This window comes from Lutra lutra, chromosome 8 (assembly GCF_902655055.1).
Source record: "Lutra lutra chromosome 8, mLutLut1.2, whole genome shotgun sequence".
NCBI classification, from domain to species: Eukaryota; Metazoa; Chordata; class Mammalia; order Carnivora; family Mustelidae; genus Lutra; species Lutra lutra.
The window spans coordinates 92531493-92548380 of NC_062285.1; the positions used below are offsets into that span (position 1 = coordinate 92531493).

The window sequence follows — 16888 nt, forward strand, 5'->3', positions numbered from 1 at the left end:
TGCCAGCAAGCAGTACAGGCAGGCAGAGTGGCAAGCAGAGGCCGAGGGAGAAGCAGGCTCCCTGCTGAGCAAGGAGCCCTGATATATGCTACTCCATCCCAGGACCCTGAGATCATGACCTGAGCCGAAGGCAGCCGCTTAGCCGACTGAGCCACCCAGACGTCCCCAAGTTGTGTTTTTATTTTTATTTTTTAAAAGATTTTATTTATTTACTTGACAGAGAGCGAGATCATAAGTAGGCAGAGAGGCAGGCAGAGAGAGAGAGGAGGAAGCAGGCTTCCCGCTGAGCAGAGAGCCCGATGCGGGGCTTGATCCCAGGACCCTGGGATCATGACCTGAGCCGAAGGCAGAGGCTTAACCCACTGAGCCACCCAGGCGCCCCTCAAGTTGTGTTTTTAAAAGGGTCTGTACTTTTCTTTTTTAAAGAAAACATGCAAGGGAGTGGGCCAGCAGTTGGATAGGCTTGACTAGGCTATCCTCCAGGAGAAGGTGGAGAGGACTGTCCTAGCTTGAAGTGCTTGGCACCAGGCCGGGCGTCAGCAGGCACTCCATAGAATTGTTGAATAACGAGTTGTATTATATTTTCGTAGCAGCTCTTTAAAGTACTATTGGTTTGCACATTTTACAGAGATGAGAAAACAGATCCGGGAGGGTAAGTAGCTTGCCTTTGGTCACACAGCTAGGACGTGGCAGAGCTGTGATTCAGACCTAGCGAGCCTTGAGTGTGCCTGCTGCGGCGGCCACCTGGTCCCTGGGCTGTGAAGGGGGAGCCCCCCTCTCACTCACACCTGTGAGCCCGTCTTCCTGGGTGCTTTATCTTGTTGTTGTTTAATTTAAAATGTGATTATTTTTAACTTAAAATGTTAAGTTGAGATAAAATTTCCTGTTAATAGATAAGTTAGCAAGAAGGGCAAAGAAGTTCTCAGACCCTTGGCCCAGAGAAAGGGTCCCCCCCCTACCCCCCCACCCCCCCGGCTTGCTGGATGAAAACACTAAATGAGAGAGGCTAGAGGTTCATCATTTTCATGGAAGAACGGAGATTCTGGAGGGTTGGGAGACTGTGAATGAAAAGTGGCTTATAAAAGAGAGGACCTGTGACGCCCCCGCAGACACACCTGGGCGTGGCGGGGCAGCCTTTGTGCCTGGGAACAATAAGGATACATTCAGACACAGGTGCCCAGTGCATTTCCTGTCCCTGCCAGCGCAGGTCAAGGTTAATGTCTCTACTGTTTTCTCTCTCCTGCACTTGCCACGCAGGTTTTGAAAAACCCCTCCTTATGTTCACCTTTTGCACCCTTTTACCTACTCTGTTCCTTGTGGGTGGTATGTTTTTTTCTCTTTCTTTCTTGTAAGGCTGTCTTCCCAAAGGCATTGGTTTTCAGAGGAGGGGCAGGCGGATCCTTCCCTATGGGAGAGGAAAGGCGGGGGGTGGGTGTTCTCTTGTAAAGGGGTAAAAATTTGGAAGTTTTCCAGCTCTAGAGACTTCCTCCAGTTACGACACTAAAAGAAGCCAGTGTTCTCCACTCCAGGCCGAGCTTGTGACTTCTCTGCCTTTCTCCCAGCTTCCGGACTCCTCCACCTAGACGCTGCGTAGTTGTCATTTCAGAGGCCTTTTCCCTCCCCACCTTGCTCACTCCTCCCCAGCCTGTGCTGGAAGGTAAGCCCCACGATGGTGGAGGTGTGGCACCCACTGTCCCCATGCTTGCGTGAGAACCTGGCACACAGCAGCAGCTCAGGAAATAATTTGCTCAGAGAGCAGCCCTTTGTCCGTGGCCATGAGGTGTGCAAGTGCTAGGTCAGTCGACTTCACATAAGAGAGGAGATCTTAAAAGTTCTCCTCACCCAAAAAAAAAAATTATAATTATGTGAGGTGATTGATGAGCTCTGTTAACTTGTGGTGGTTGTTTCGCAGTATATATGTATGTCAGATCCCTTTGCAGTGCACCTAAAACAAAGTGTTATATGTCAGTTGTATCTGAATATTAAAAAAAAAAAAATCAGGGTTCTAGCCTTTTAGGTATTAGCTGCTTCTGTGGGATCTATGTTCCGTTGATCCTTTAATAACAGGGTGTTTCACCTTGAAAGGATCTTGGAGGTCCTTGGGGCCCCCTCCTTTCTGTTAACTGCTCCTTATGGTTTCCTTGAGTTTTAATCTCTGAGAAGGAAGGATGGTTGTCACACAAGCATGTCTCGGTTATGCCTGTGTGAGCGATCCAAGGGAGGTTTCTCTTTTTCCTCAAGCTTCTGGGAATGCTGACGTGAGGAGGCCTAAGGGTGATGGGTGCTTAGCTAAGCATCTGCAGTGAAGAACTCCCTGGGGGCGCCCGGCTGGCTCATTCTGTAGAGCGGTCGGCTCTTGATCCTGGGGTTGTGAGTTGGAGCCCCGGGCTGGGTGCAGAAATTGCTTAAAAATCTTAAAGAAAGAAAAAAAAAAAAGGAACTCACTAAATTGACTTGACCCTGCCTCTTTGCTCTTAATCATTCTCTCTGTCTCTTCTCCTTTTCATTCTTCGGCTTCTCCTATCTTTTAACTTAGGCAGTAAGCCCCTATGGTGGGCATATGCTGCAGTATTGGTACCGTTAGCTATTTTGTTCATTTTTAAAAATTAACTGGTTTCTTTTAGAGAGAAGGGTGCGGGGGAGGAGCAGAGGGAGAGAGTATCGCAGGCAGGCTGCATGCTAAGCGACATGGGGCTTGAGCTCACGACCCTGAGATCCTGACCTGAGCCGTAATCAGGAGTCGGATGCTTAACTGACTGAGCCACCCAGGCCCCCCTCTTTACTTTGGGAGTACTCCCCCACGAGATTTTATTTATTTATTTGATAGAGAAGGAACACAAGCAGGGGGAGTGGGAGAGGAAGAAGTAGGCTTCCAGCTGAGGAGAGAGCCCGATGCGGGGCTCGATCCCAAGACCCTGGGATCATGACCTGAGCCAAAGGCAGACGACTAATGACTGAGCCACCCAGGTGCGCGCCCCCCTCCCCCCATGGTGGGGGGAGTACTTTAAAAATTTTTTAATTTTTTATTATTTATTTAAGATTTTTTTTAAAAAGGTACTTATTTGACAAAGAGACCGTGACAGAGGGACTTCAAGCAGGGGGAGTGGGAAAGGGAGAATCAGGTTTCCTGCCAAGCAGGGAGCCTAATGTGGGACTTGATCCCAGGACCTTGGGATCATGACCTGAGCTAGAGGCAGCGGCTTAACCAACTGAGCCACCCAGGTGCCCCTGGGTACATTTTTTAAGGTGGGCCTTTGATTGCCTTGATTCCTAAGTGGAACCATCTTGCTCCATAGGTCACACTGTAGAGAGCAGCAGCAGATCTTTGCAAAATTGCCATGTTAGGCCTGGAAGCACTTTTGATATCAAGATGATTCACACTGCTGGTCCCTTTTATTTGCTAGGAAGCTGAGGGCACGGGATTAGTGGGCGACAGACTCTGGGTCAGAGCCCTGGCCTTGCTGGATTTGGGCTTCTTTGTCACAGCACCCTCATGCCCCGCTGGTGCCACATCTCACATTTGTGAAGTGGAGACCTCTTACTGGCCACTTCTTAGTATTTGCTGGGGAGAGCCTTGGGCAATCTACTGTAAAAGGAACGTGGGAACAAAGCCTCATTATCTTTTTCAGCTGTGGCCTGTGACCAGTGAATTGTGGATCGAAAGAGCCGGGCAATCAGAGAGGTGCAATGTATGTTTTGAATTTCCTTAGAAATAGTCACTGAAGCTTCTGAAAAGTTACTTTAATCTACAGCTTTTTTTTTTCCTTCCCCTTTCCTAACCAGTGACACCAAAAATAGGATTGCTTTGGGGTTCTATGTTGGCAGACAGAATGCTCCCCAAGGGACTTTGAGGCCCCCTCCTCCTGGGGAACGAGGATGCTCTCTCTGTTTCTCCAGCAGTACCGACACTGACCCTATCTGACTTCAGGGCGCTGCTAAACTTGGGAAGTTACTGACCTACTTTATTTGCTTGTAAATAGTCCACGTACCCCTATGTTCATGCTTTGAATTAAAAAAACTTGACACCTGAATGGATCAAGAGCCATTTTATGTTGGTTTTTTGTTTTGTTCTGTTTTGTTTTTGCAGAGTTTATTTATTATTAGAGAGAAATCGAGCGCGCGCGAGCACATGTGCACGCACATGCAGGGGGAGGGGCAGAGGGAGAGGGACATGCAGACTTGCTCTAAGTGAGAAGCTCCATTCACAGCCCCGAGATCATGACTTGAGGTGAAATCAGGAGTTGGACACCTGACTGATGGAGCCACCCAGGCGCTCCTGGAGCCCTTTTACATTCTTTATTAAAGTGTTCCTGCCAGTACTTTGGTTGCCACTCCTATGGCTTCGTAGCACTAGCTCCCCATGAGGAGATGGCAACAGACACCGGCTTGGGTAGCCTCTGGTAAAAAGGTAGACACCTTTTCAGAAGTTTTGTAGTGGAGGATAAATCAGTCCATATTTAGTTGCTCTTCTCTTTTTGACTTGAAGCTAGTTAGGACCCTTCATCCTTTGAGTTGCTACTCAGGGTTGAATGTGATCATGTAGCCTTTGACTCAGGCAGGGACAGTGGGAACCTGTTTGTGTTAGTGGAAACAACACAGAGGACCCGATTAAAATTGAGTTTGGTCTGTTAACTAGTTGGGTCGTCCCCAGATGAGCGTGTCACACAACCCCTGCCCCAAGAGGTCTCAGGAACCAGAGTTACTGAGGGTTGGTAGGCTTTGGGAGGGAGTCTCGCCACCACGGAACAGCTGAGTTTCTGCTGGCAGGTGAATTTACTTAGAACTTGATCTCCTTTGGAAACTGGAATAATGTCTACTTGGTTAGGTTGTTGGGAGAGTGAAATGCAACACAAGGCAGGCGTCTTGGATAGTTGGCCTCACGGGGTCCCCGCACACTGAGGTTTGGGCGTCTGTGACTGCATTTTTTTTTTTTTTAAAGATTTTATTTATTTGACAGAGATCACAAGTAGGCAAAGAGGCAGGCAGAGAGAGAGGGGGAAGCAGGCACCCTGCTGAGCAGAGATTTCCCCATGCGGGGCTTCATCCCAGGACCCTGGGATCATGACCCCAGCCGAAGGCAGAGACCCACTGATCCACCCAGGCGCCCCCCTGTGATTGCATATTATAGAAGGACGTTGCATACTGTCCTGCGCTGGTTGAGCTCTTTAGACAGTAAACCATTGGGGAATCCTTCAGTGAGTGGTAAGAGGGTTACAACTATGTCGTCGCATCCACAGTGTGGAAGGTCAGAGCTGGGTTGAGACTGGAGGGGTTGGGAGTGGTAAGAGTGGGTGGGCAGGGGAGATATGGCTACTTGTATCTTGACATGAGGATTTGTTCGGAAGGTAAGTTACCCTCTGGTAGTTGTGTCTGATTGGGTCATTGGTGAGTGCCAGCTAACATCACTAACTACTGTACTTTTTGCTTGTAAATATGGTGAAGCTATAAAGACCATAAGGTTCATAGAACATGTTAAAGGGAAGCTTTTGGTGTGTGTCTGTGGATACTGTTTAAAATGGAAATGACCAGTCTTGCACGTACTCAGAGAGAATGGTGTTTGTGCAGAAGGGAAATTTAAAAAGGACAGCTTTGCAAAATAACATTAAGTGTTCTTTTAGCTACTGATAGATTAGTTTTATTCCATATAGCTCTCAGGAAGACTTGGTCTGAAGGAATGAAAGCCATGTTTGGTGGATGACCCTGGGATTTGACAATGAGAGGGCGTGTGTATGCCTCTGTGTCCGTGTGTATATTTCAAGGTGAAGTGCTCCAGAGTTCTTGTGTGGAATGCGAAAAGAAGCCAGGATTTATGCACTCCACTGTTCAAATCAAAAAGCTGTACATCTTCCAGTATCCACACTATAACACAGTCTTAGTAAAAATGCACACTCCTTTAACCCCTTTACTTTCCCTTGAATTAGCTTTTATTTTCGGGAGGAGGAAAGGATAAAGAAGTTGCAGTGCAGAACTATTATTTATTTAGAACAAAACTTTATATTCTACTTTAAAAAAAATAATTTTATCAAAACCAAATTTCAATCACAGTTATGATTTTCAGTTAAAGGTACATGTTGAAATTGCACTTTGCAGATATCTTGATAGTGTCCTTTATAGTGCTCCCCATGCTCCTGCATTTTTCTTTGTGCTTGTTCATGTGTAGCATGGTTGGTTTTCCTTCTAGGATGTGGAGAAAGAGAAGGAAACCCACAATTACCTCAGCAAAGAGGAAATCAAAGAGAAAGTCCATAAATACAACCTGGCTGTCACAGACAAGTTGAAGATGACCTTGGTAAGCACCTGCACCTGTCAAAAGACAGATACAAACTGTTAGTCTTACCATCCATGTGTCTTAAAGTCTCTCAGTAACATTTGCAGACGTTAAATGGTCAGGGTACGCCAGACGATGAAGTGGAGTACTTCTGCAGCTTTCAGATTAAAGTTACATTTTGAAGTAGCTCTATCGCACCCATCAGTTAATACTTTAAAGTTTCGTGACCCAGGGCACCTGGGTGGCTCGGTGGGTTAAGCCTCTGCCTTTGGCTCAGGTCGTGATCCCAGGGTCCTGGGATGGAGTTCTGCATCAGGTTCTCTGCTCAGCGGGGAGTCTGCTTCCCCCTTTCTCTCCCTGCCTCTCTGCCTACTTGGGATCTCTCTCTCTGTCAAATAAATAAATAAAATCTTAAAAAAAAAAAAAAAAAGTTTTGTGACCCCAGAAAGATTTTTAGCATCGAGGATTGCCATCACCTCTTTAACATACAGGTGGTACCTCAAATTCTGATAAGGCTTACGTCCGTTTTCTCTTGTGCAAGTAAGTAGGGAAGTGTTGGGAAAAGGATTTCATGCCCGTGGGTTAGAATAGAATTGAGCCAGGATTCCTCCCAGCTGGTTGCCTCGGAAGGTGGGCGGATGTAGTATTCAGCCTCCTCCTGCACGTTGTTTGAGGCTCCTGCTCTGCGGAACCGAACACTGAACTCAGTGGAGAGCTGGTGGAGGCGGGAGAAGGCATGGGGCGTAGTGACAGGGGGAGAAGAGCCAGAGCAAAGCCAGAGTATTCATGTGCCTCAGACGGGACTGGCGTCTTTGCTTGTCCTCATGTTTGGTGACTTTCCTCGAGGCACCTGCCATCCCGTGGTGTCCGTTTCCAGGGCCCTTGGACTTCTGCCTCTCGGGCTGTTGGCTGTGAACTGACAGTTCAGCCAAGGACAGAGTGACTGGCTTAAAGCAGGCCCTGCTGAAGTCTGTGACCTTTGGGGAGGAGCGCTACACGTAAACCCATGTGATAAAGGATTCCTCCCCATTGGGCCCCCTTGAAGAGGGGGAAGCGGGACACAGGTTCTCGACTTTCTTCATTACTCCCAACAGTGATGCTTGTACGTTTTCAAATGCGCTTTTCATCAAAGGAGAAATACTGCACTCACCATCGGCTCTTCTTCCCTCCCCCATGGAGATGACATTGCAAAAATAGAAATTTGAAGTGTTGTGGAATACTTTCTACAAGAATGAATAATCGAATTAGTATGATAAATTGATCTTGCGGAAAGGAAGAAAAATAGTGGACCAAAAAGGGGGGTTTTTAAAAATGTTTTAACTGTCTTATTTCTTTTCTTTTTTTCTTTTTTTTAAATTTTTTGAAGATTTTTATTTATTTGATAGAGACATAGTGAGAGCGGGAACACAAGCAGGGTGAGTGGGAGAGGGAGAAGCAGGCTTCCTGCTGAGCAGGGAGCCGGATGCTGGGCTTGATTCCAGGACCTTGGGATCATGACCTGAGGTGAAGGCAGACGCTTAACGACTGAGCCACCCAGGCGCCCCTAACGGTCTCATTTCTATGTAACACCTGAGGTTTTATTTTAATAAAACACTAAAATACGTTTTTTCCTGGATGTAAAAAGAAAAAGTGAAGAGCAGACGATTATTACTGTTTTTGGTAACTAAGAAATAATAAGTCTACCATCAGCGAATACAAGTGCTGAACCCAGCAAGTTGTGTATTTTAAATACGTGCCGGTTTTTTTTTCTATGAAAAGCATATCTCAATAAAATGCGTAAAAAATAGTATATAGAAGGAGATATAAATACCATGTTAAGACAAAAAAGACAAGTGCTTATAATATCTGTAGTTTGCGTTGTAGCTGCTCGAGGCCACCAAGATGCATCGTCACGCGCCCCTCGCCCTGCGCGGTGTGGGGTATGCTGTGTCCAAACATTTTGGCGAAATTGATCATCTAGGACACAGGGTGATAGGCACTAGGAATGAGGTAGCTTGTTTGGGTTCTGTTCCCTTGGTTTTGGGTGTTTCCAAGTGACACAGAGAACCTCCCTCTTTCCTTCCTTCCTTGATTTTATTTATTTGAGAGGGAGCACACATGTGCATGTGTTGGGGGAGGGGAGCCTGTGCAGGGACTCCATCCAGGTGCCTGAGATCACAATCTGAGCCAAAGGCAGAAGGTTAATGGACTGAGCCAGCCAGGCGCCCCACGACCTTCCTTTTCTGTGTAATAGCTGGTCACCAGCTGCAGAAGTTTCCTTCCAGCAGTTGGCCCCCACCCGTCTGCCACGCACCAGTGTGTCTTGGGATTTGGCTGGCCTCTGCTTCGGTGGACTGTAACCTCTCCGGTGGGCCCTGACCTTTCACATGTGGTTTTGGAGGCATCCCTCCTGGACCGCTGTCCCCACAGCACGAGGAGGCTTCTGTTGCCACATCTGCCCTACAGACCCCACCTCTGGAAGCACTTTGCCAGGGTAGTGTTAACCTCCCTCTGAGGTCCTTCCCTTCGGGGCGATGTTTAGTGAAGCTGTGCCACAGAGCAGTAAAAGCACAGAACCAAAAAGTATCTCGCCTTTCATCTAACAGTGTATGTTTTTTCCTGCTTCAGAATTCAAATGGGATTTACACTGGCTTCATTAAAGTCCAGATGGAGCTCTGCAGACCCCCTCAGACTTCTGGGAAACTCGCTCCCGGTAGCAATGGCTGTATGAACACGCTTCACATCAGCAGCATGAACACCGTCGGGGAAGTAATCGAGGCCCTGCTCAAGAAGTTTCTTGTGACCGAGAGCCCTGCCAAGTTTGCACTTTATAAGCGTTGTCATAGGGAAGACCAAGGTATGTTGCCAGGCCTCAGATGAAAATGATGTCTGCTTTTATGTCTTTGTCGTCATGAGCCACAGGAACGCTGCTGGGTGTATGTATGTCAGAGCCCAGGGACAGGTTCTGGAAACTATGGTGATCCTGGCTTAACCCTTTTCCCGTTTCCTGGCTTTCCGTATTCCTGAGTTGGACACTTGTGGGTCTGAGGAGGTCCAAGGCATCCACATGTGATGGGCATTTGTGGAGGATTTTGTGATGTGTGCACCAGGGGATGGCTTTGAGTTTTTTTGGAAGCCTTAATTTTAATGCTCTTCAGGATGAAAAAGAATGCTTTTGTGCTTGAAGGTTTCATTAGCACATGCCACGTTTGATGTGTGTCTGAACAGGGGTGGTCTGGAGGACTTGCCTCCTTGGAGACTTGGAGGATGGGCAGGCGCGTGTGATACTGCACATTGCAGACTTCCTGATGTGCGTGGCATCATCCTGGGTTCTGTTTCCTGAGCTCGCCTCGCTAGCTGTGACCCGGGGGCAGCGGGGCACCCAGCCCCCCAGAGGCACATACAGTGGATGAATAACATTCTCCTCTGGGGTCTGCCTGTCTGAACTTCATGCCCACATGCAGCGAGTAGGAAGAGGATAGTAAGGAACTGTGTGAAACTGAACATGGTAGTTCAGTGCTCCAGCAGAAACTGATCATCAGTGGTGGATAACCATGATACTGGGAGTCACCAAGTGCTTGTTTGGAAATGCACAAGATGTGTGGGCAGTCCAGCTACTTAACCTCTGTTTTTTTGGGGTACAGCCTCTAGCAGCAGTGGAGGAAAATAGACTAACTTGATGTGCTAGACATAGCCTTCAGTTGTTGGGGGAGGAAATGCAGCTAGTTGCTGAGCGTGCATATTTCTCTTTGACCCCAAACCATGGGCTGGGCCCTGCAGAATACAAAGAGGACCTAGGCCAAGGTTCCTACCCTTAGGAGGCCCCAGACTTGAAGCATGGGCATTTACATCTCCAGGGAAATCAGTACCTGTGATGTGGCCGTATCCAGAAGTGCCAGGATACCATAGAGAGCTCAGATGGTGTATCCGGCAAGCTTCGTTGCCTGCCCGCTGGACTTGAGCTGCACGGACTGACAGTAATAGCATCCTGTTGAAATATTATCCTCATGGCTGGCAGAATCTTTCAGCGCTGAGGCAGTGTTAGCACCCTGTGTGTGTCCCGTGTGTGTCCCCATGGGTTGCAAGAGACACACACAGCTGTGCCTCCAGTCAGCAGAGCCCGCATTCTGACTGCTTGGTTTGTTTGCGGCTGCTCATAATTCTAAATGTATAGAGAGATTCACTCTGATTTTGTTTTCTTCGGATGGTATGTTTTTACTGTTTCTTAAAGGGGCTGCAGATGCTTTTGTAAGTGTATTATCTTGCTTTCTAAAAGGGGGAGCAGAATGAATTACAGGCCCATCCTTGGACTAACTCATACCCATTAAAGTTCATTCTTGAGGATTATTTCCTTTGTAATTGAGGCACAGTGCGTATTGTGCAGCTAGAACGGAACTAGCGTAGATTTCATTCCACCGCCGGCTGTTCACAGCGATAGGAGAGGGAGGATAGTGACTGGGTGGCTGGGTCACGGGCTGCTGCGTTGCCTTGATCCGGAGGAGGGGCTGGAACGCCAGGAGGATGGTCGGGGGGAAAGACGAGATCCTGTGTAACAGGCTGCCTGTTTGCTTACGCAGTCTATGCCTGTAAGCTTTCGGATCGGGAGCATCCGCTCTACCTGCGTTTGGTGGCTGGGCCCAGAACAGACACGCTGAGTTTTGTTCTTCGTGAACATGAAATTGGAGAGGTAAGTGATTGTTCATTCTTGCTTTACACTGTAGAGAGCAGCTGGCCCTGGTTTACTGCTTGAGTCTAGTGACTCTATTTCCTCGGGGGTGGGGAGGGTTGGGCAGGAGGAGAGAGAATGCACGCAGGTGGGCATCTGTCTAGCTGCCTGTGTTTCTTGGGAGGGGGAGAGGAGTCTGGAAGACAGCTTTCTGTGTGTTTTTGAATTGTCAGAGATGAACCCAAGGTGAGCCTACAATAGAATTTTTTTTTAAACAGTATCTATTCTCTTGGTTTATAATTTTCAGAGGTGGGAAAAGAGCAAATAAGAAATCTTTTTCCCACCTGAAGATCCCATTTCACTTCTTCTACCTCCAAATTACCCTAATGCAGCTAAACTGTGAAAGTTGATACTCTCCATATGTTTGCTACAAACATCTCCAGGCTCATTTGTTTAAAGAGAAATAAAAGGAAATGGAATTAAAAAAAAAAAAAAAAGAAGAAGGAAATGCAGGAGTTTCTCTACCATGAGAGACATAAAACTTTCTAGAATCTTTTTTTTCTTCTTGCCACAGTGATTTAGAAATTATGTTTGTATATGCATCATTTGCCATTTTGTCTCCAGGGAGGATTGAATTTAGGCCAGTTCAGTTGAAAAAAGCACTGTATATGGTCCAGCCGCCAACTTTAAAAGGACACTTGAGTAAATTCCTGGGTCTTGGGGCAAGCCATGGGTCTCCGTCTTCTGCCTGAACAAGAAATGGCATGAATTGTCCACTTAGAACATTGTGTGATGCAGTGAGAATAGTTTCCAGGTTAAAAGTTAGGAAGCCAGGGGGTGCCTGGGTGGCTCAGTGGGTTAAAGCCTCTACCTTCAGCTCAGGTCATGATCCCAGGGTCCTGGGATCAAGCCCTGAATCAGGCTCTCTGCTCAGCGGGGAGCCTGCTTCCTCCTCTCTCTCTGCCTGTTTCTCTGCCTGCTTGTGATCTCCGTCTGTCAAATAAATAAATAAAATCTTAAAAAAAAAAAAAAAAAAAAGTTAGGAAGCCAGGACTCTACTTCCTACCGGTCCTCTTGTGAGTTTAGGAGCATGACCTTAGGTGAATCTTCCAGTCTTTCAGCCCTCAGTTTTGAAATCTGTGAAGTGGGGCTAAAGACTTTTTTAAAGGTGGTTTTGAGTTACAAATTAAAAATACACGTAAACATGCCTTGTAAATTATGTAAGTTGGAGCTTGATCTGGGGAGTTTTAGGAAGATAATTCTGTCTTAACAGAATATTCTATTGTAGAAAGTTTGTTCTCCTACTCCATGTTTCTTATTTTCTTTAATAACCAGGTGAGAATTCTCCAGAAAGCCTTCTACCATTATGCCTACTTGGTGGTTTTATTCCATTTGTTCCATCTGTTCTACTTGTATTAGGTTATCTCTGGTCCTTTCCCTCCCCACACCTGGAAGTTCCCTGTCAGATATTGTTCCTGGGGCCCCTGGGTGACTTAGTCCCTTGAGCTTCCGACTCTCGATTTTGGCTCCCGTCATGGTTTCCTGGTAGTGAGATTGAGCCTGGGAGCGTTGGATGGCCTCAGTGCTCTGCACTCAGTGAGAGTCTGCTTGGGATTCTCTCCCTCTGCCCCGTCCCCTGCTTGTGTGCACGTGCTCACGTGTTCTCTTTCTCTAATTAATAAATAAATAAACCTTTAGGGGAAAAATTGTTCTGCTTAAGGCCATGATTCTCCGCCTAGGACCCACGGCCCCCTTTTGGAAGATGTTTTGTTTGGAAAACAAATTTAAAAAACCCCTTCCTGGTGATGCCAAGTATCTTTCTTGACCTTTACTGATGAATTAAAAATTTTTTCTTAAAGTGCCTGCTAGGTGCCGGGTGCTGTTGGGGAAGCAACTCAGAGTCTCCAGGGCAAGCAGCAAAGCCCAGATAGTGAGAAGCACAACAGCTGCAGTGTAGTAAAGAGTAGGTGAGGGAGATGCTTAGCAAATGATCCCCATAATTTTTAAATCTTTTGTGATCAGGGCTACCATTGCTCAGTGAGAGCTTCTCATAGGTGTTGTTCTGGGTCAGAAGGAACAGAGGAAGGAAATCATGGAAGACTTCTTTGAGGAAGTGGCATTTAAGCTGAGACTTGAAGGTTGAGTAGGAGTTTGCCCGGCAGAGTGGAGAAAGTGAGTGAAGCTACTGAGGGTGATGTAATGAGTGGGGCAGTGTGAGAGAGAGAGGGGAGCTAGAGGTGTCAGGGTTTTTCAGATTTAGCAGGAATGACCAGGGGAAGCCACCGAAGGATTCTAGCAGGGGAGGGACATACCTAGATTTGCATTTTATGAAGAGTATTCATATTCAGCCTGGCTCCTGAGGGAACAGATGGGGGAACAGAAGAGTGGTGTAAGGAGGTTATGGGTGAGTTTGTCCCTGGGCTGGAGAAGAGGATGGTGAATGCAGAGGGGGGCAGCAGAGGTAGTAGAGAAGAGCAGGCCAGTTGGAGAGCTGTGTAGCAGCTGGTAAGATTGTGGGAAGTGGAAGAATGTGGAGGTGATGGTGGTGACTGCAGGGAGAGGCTGAGGAGAGTGGTTTCTGATGCTGCTGGGGTCAGATAGAGGGGGGCCAGGTCAGCAGTGAAAATGTCTGGTGCGCTTGGGGCCCTGAGTGCTTTGGCCCCAGTGAGATCCGCTGTGGAGAGCTGTGGAGGCAGACAGAGGTGCGAGTGGGCCCGGGTGTCCTCGGAGGGCCCGGGTGCTGGGGGAGGGAAGCTGGGGAGCGCCTCCCCCCACCAAACCCACCTGTGCCGGCCCACCATCTGACTTCAGCACCTGAGTTTCTCCTTCTTGTGTCCTTGCACAGTGGGAAGCCTTCAGCCTTCCAGAGCTACAGAATTTCTTGCGCATCTTGGACAGGGAGGAGGACGAGCAGCTGCAGAGCCTGAAGCGGCGCTACGCGGCCTATCGCCAGCAGCTGGAGGCAGCCCTCAGCGAGGTGCGGACGCCCGGCTAGGCGCGCCCTCCCCTGCCTCCCGCGGCCGAGAGGCGCGGGACCTGCGTGCGCAGCCCCAGCCGGGGTCTCTCTCGCGGGGGGTGGGGGGGGCTTCCTCGCGCCCTGTGACGGCCCTGTGACGCCGGGGCCTGCCCCCTCAGACCCCGGGCTCTAGTCCCCGCTGCCTTCCGGCCTCGCCCGGCTGGGCTGCTGCCGCCCGTCCAACGGCCCTGCGGGCTCACCTCTCGGCAAGCTGTGAATCTGTGGTCTCCTCTGGGGCCATCTAGACGGCTTGGAAGCATGACTCTGGGTTTTGTTTGGTTTATCTTTCTTCCGTACTTTGTTTTAGTTGATTATGTGATGGTGAAGTTGAGCTGAAGGACGTGCAGATGATTTTTTTTAAAGCTTAATAAGGAATCTCTCTGAAGACTGCCCTGTATTGAAACTACCTGTCCGTTTTCTGTTTTCTGTCTTTAAATGTCAGAGGAAGCGATCCGTGGGAATTCAGAGGCCCCAGAAGCCGGGAACTCAGAGGCATTGAAGGGTTTGGTTAGGAGTTGGACTGAGAAGGTGAAGAGCAAGTATGGAAGAAGGCGCCAGAGGAAGTGGGGAGCTCTGCGGGAACGTGGTTTGGGTGAGGGGTGGGTGGTCAGGGAGAAAGGTGTGTTTGGTTACAGACGGGAAAGCCTTGGGTTTTGAGATGTTAAACCCATCGTGGTAGTGCTTGATGTGCTGGTGAGTAAGACGTGGGAACAGAGCCAAAGCAAGTAGGAGCTAGAGCAGAGAGAGGAGCTGGGAAGTGTGCAGCTGCCCAGAGAATGAGCGTCCAGCCAGGTGGACCTCGCAGGCCCACAGAGAGGGGGTCCTGTGGTGGGTCGCCCTCTCTGGGGACCGGTCCTGGTGCTCTCTTCTGGGGGTGGGGCGCTTCTGCGGGTGGTGGGGCCATGACCGAGGGCTAGCTCTTGTTACCTCATGGTCCCGGTCTCCCACCCCAGCTGTTTTCTGAATGGAAAGGGAGTTTGGATAGGGGGTGGCTGTTTTCCGGTTAGCTGTGAGATTTGTCAAGTAGAGAGCTCACTGCATACTTTTGTGACAATCACTCCCCTTTCCCTAGTTTCCCTTTTTCCTCCCCTTCCCCCTCTTCCTCCTCTACTTTTCCCTCTTCTCCCCTCCTTCTCTTACAAATTGCAGTCTGTTCTTCCCTAAGGTAGATTAGGGATGTGGATTATACACTCAGTGCCATCAGATCCTCCTTCCAAAAGGAGTACTTGACTGAGGAGGAGGGTGGCCAGAAAGGGAGGACTCCCTCGCTGCTGCTCTGCCACACACCAGCTGACCACACAAGAGGGGTTCTTTCTGGAAATGCTCTAACGAAAGTGCGTGTTCTACCAACCAAAGAAAGGCGTGCACAATAGAAGCCTTCCTTAAAGCAGGTTAAATCTCGTTTTTTGCAGCAATCTGAAAACAACAAGAAAGCTGTGCTGTGTTCTAAAGGGGCCTTATAATCTGTTTTTGTTTTTTGTTTTGTTTTTGTTTTTTAGTCTAGATACATTTTGTTTATAAATTCCCAAGGAATTGTCAACACTTTGGTGACACCTAATGGATTCTTTTTGAAATTCCAAGGTGCTTCATTTCTTTGCCTCTTAAGTGAACTGTGCCTTTTAAAAAATTGCATTTCTGTTCCCTTCTTGGTGGCACTTCCGACTTTGCAGAGAGCACCGTCTTGTTGCAGGCAGGTGTCCCCGTCTTGTTGCAGGCAGGTGTCCGCGGTGGTCTGCTGTGCACACACGTTACTGAGACAATCCTATCTTCCTAAGCTTTTTAAGGAGAGTTGGGGGGGAGGGGGAGTAGAACTAGCTATAAAATATGTATGGGGCACATCTTGTTTAATTTTGCATGTGACTTCTTTTTAGTGCATCGATGAGGTTTTAGTGACATTGTCATCCAACACTTTACCTTTACTGTTCAGGGAATGCCTTCATGATTTTTTATACTGGTTTTACTGTTCAGACTGTGGCTTGGGTGTGAGTATACTGTTATCAACCACCTGGTCTTTGAATTGCCCACCCAGTAAGCTTATATTTTGTGAAGCATTGGTTTTTCAGATTAAGACACTGTTAGAACCTAAAGTAGTAGCTGATGGTTATCTGTGAATTTTTTTTCTTTCTTTTTTCTTTTTACTTGAAGTAGATTGTCTAAAACAGGCATCCTCCTCTCTAGTATCCAGAACCTCGCTTGTTGTCGTGTGCACTACAAGTTGCAATTTGGAAAACTTGCTGTATTGAAATTGTCAGTACATAGTTCTTGGAACACTGACGTTTTCTCCCAAACACTGGTTCCTGCAGCAGCATTTTTCATGCATAAAAGAAGAAAAGGCCACTAGGGCCAGAGATTTTTAAAAATCACTGTACAAATTCTTATGTTAATTTAAACTAAGCTTTGCTGTAATACTGTTTTCTCTTCCAACATGTGATGGTACCAGAATGTTGTTAAAAATGAAGGGGGTAGTATTGCAGGGGAGCATTTTAAATCACAGAAGTAAAAAAGTTATAATATTTATAATTTTGATGAGTTTATTTTAATAGGGAAGATTTTTCTTCCCTGCAGTTGTTTCTGGAATGGCAAATTGTTTCCATTATTAAAAGTCGAAGTTGTTAGCTGGTGTCCATGTGTTTTTATTTGCGATAATAATATGCCCGGTAAAAGGAGGTCGCAGGAGTGGGACGAGCTGCTTTTGTGGACCCATGAGGACATGTGCGGGAACGCAGGGACTTAGTAGGTTTGAGTGGGAGGCATTTGTTCTCTCAAGTGTTGCTTTTCCTTTGTCTTACTCTCTGGGGAAGGAAACCCTCGCTGAGTGTCTACCCGTACAACACATTCCTAAAACAGTTGTTCTGATTGTGGAATATACATACGTTCAAAAGTGTATAAAGCATGTGAACAAAGAATATAAAGTGGATGCCCTGTGACCCCTTCCAAAAACAGGAGGGTCTCATTAGTT

At 47.6% G+C, this 16888-nt stretch overlaps 1 protein-coding gene across 2 annotated transcripts in view; it reads left to right on the forward strand.

The window, feature by feature from the left end:
• Positions 1-16544, forward strand: part of LOC125106020 (ras association domain-containing protein 3) — a 75978-nt gene extending 59434 nt beyond the window's left edge. Inside the window, exons 1-5 of one of the 2 annotated variants that reach the window (XM_047739446.1) lie at positions 1605-1657; positions 6182-6289; positions 8876-9104; positions 10825-10934; positions 13759-16544. In XM_047739446.1, the coding sequence (XP_047595402.1) occupies positions 6281-6289; positions 8876-9104; positions 10825-10934; positions 13759-13908 (498 nt within the window). In that variant the 5' untranslated portion in view covers positions 1605-1657; positions 6182-6280 and the 3' untranslated portion in view covers positions 13909-16544. Of the gene's footprint in view, positions 1-1604; positions 1658-6181; positions 6290-8875; positions 9105-10824; positions 10935-13758 lie in introns of those variants that run through there. The other variant, XM_047739445.1, reaches the window with a different exon arrangement.
• Positions 16545-16888: the final 344 nt, after the last annotated feature.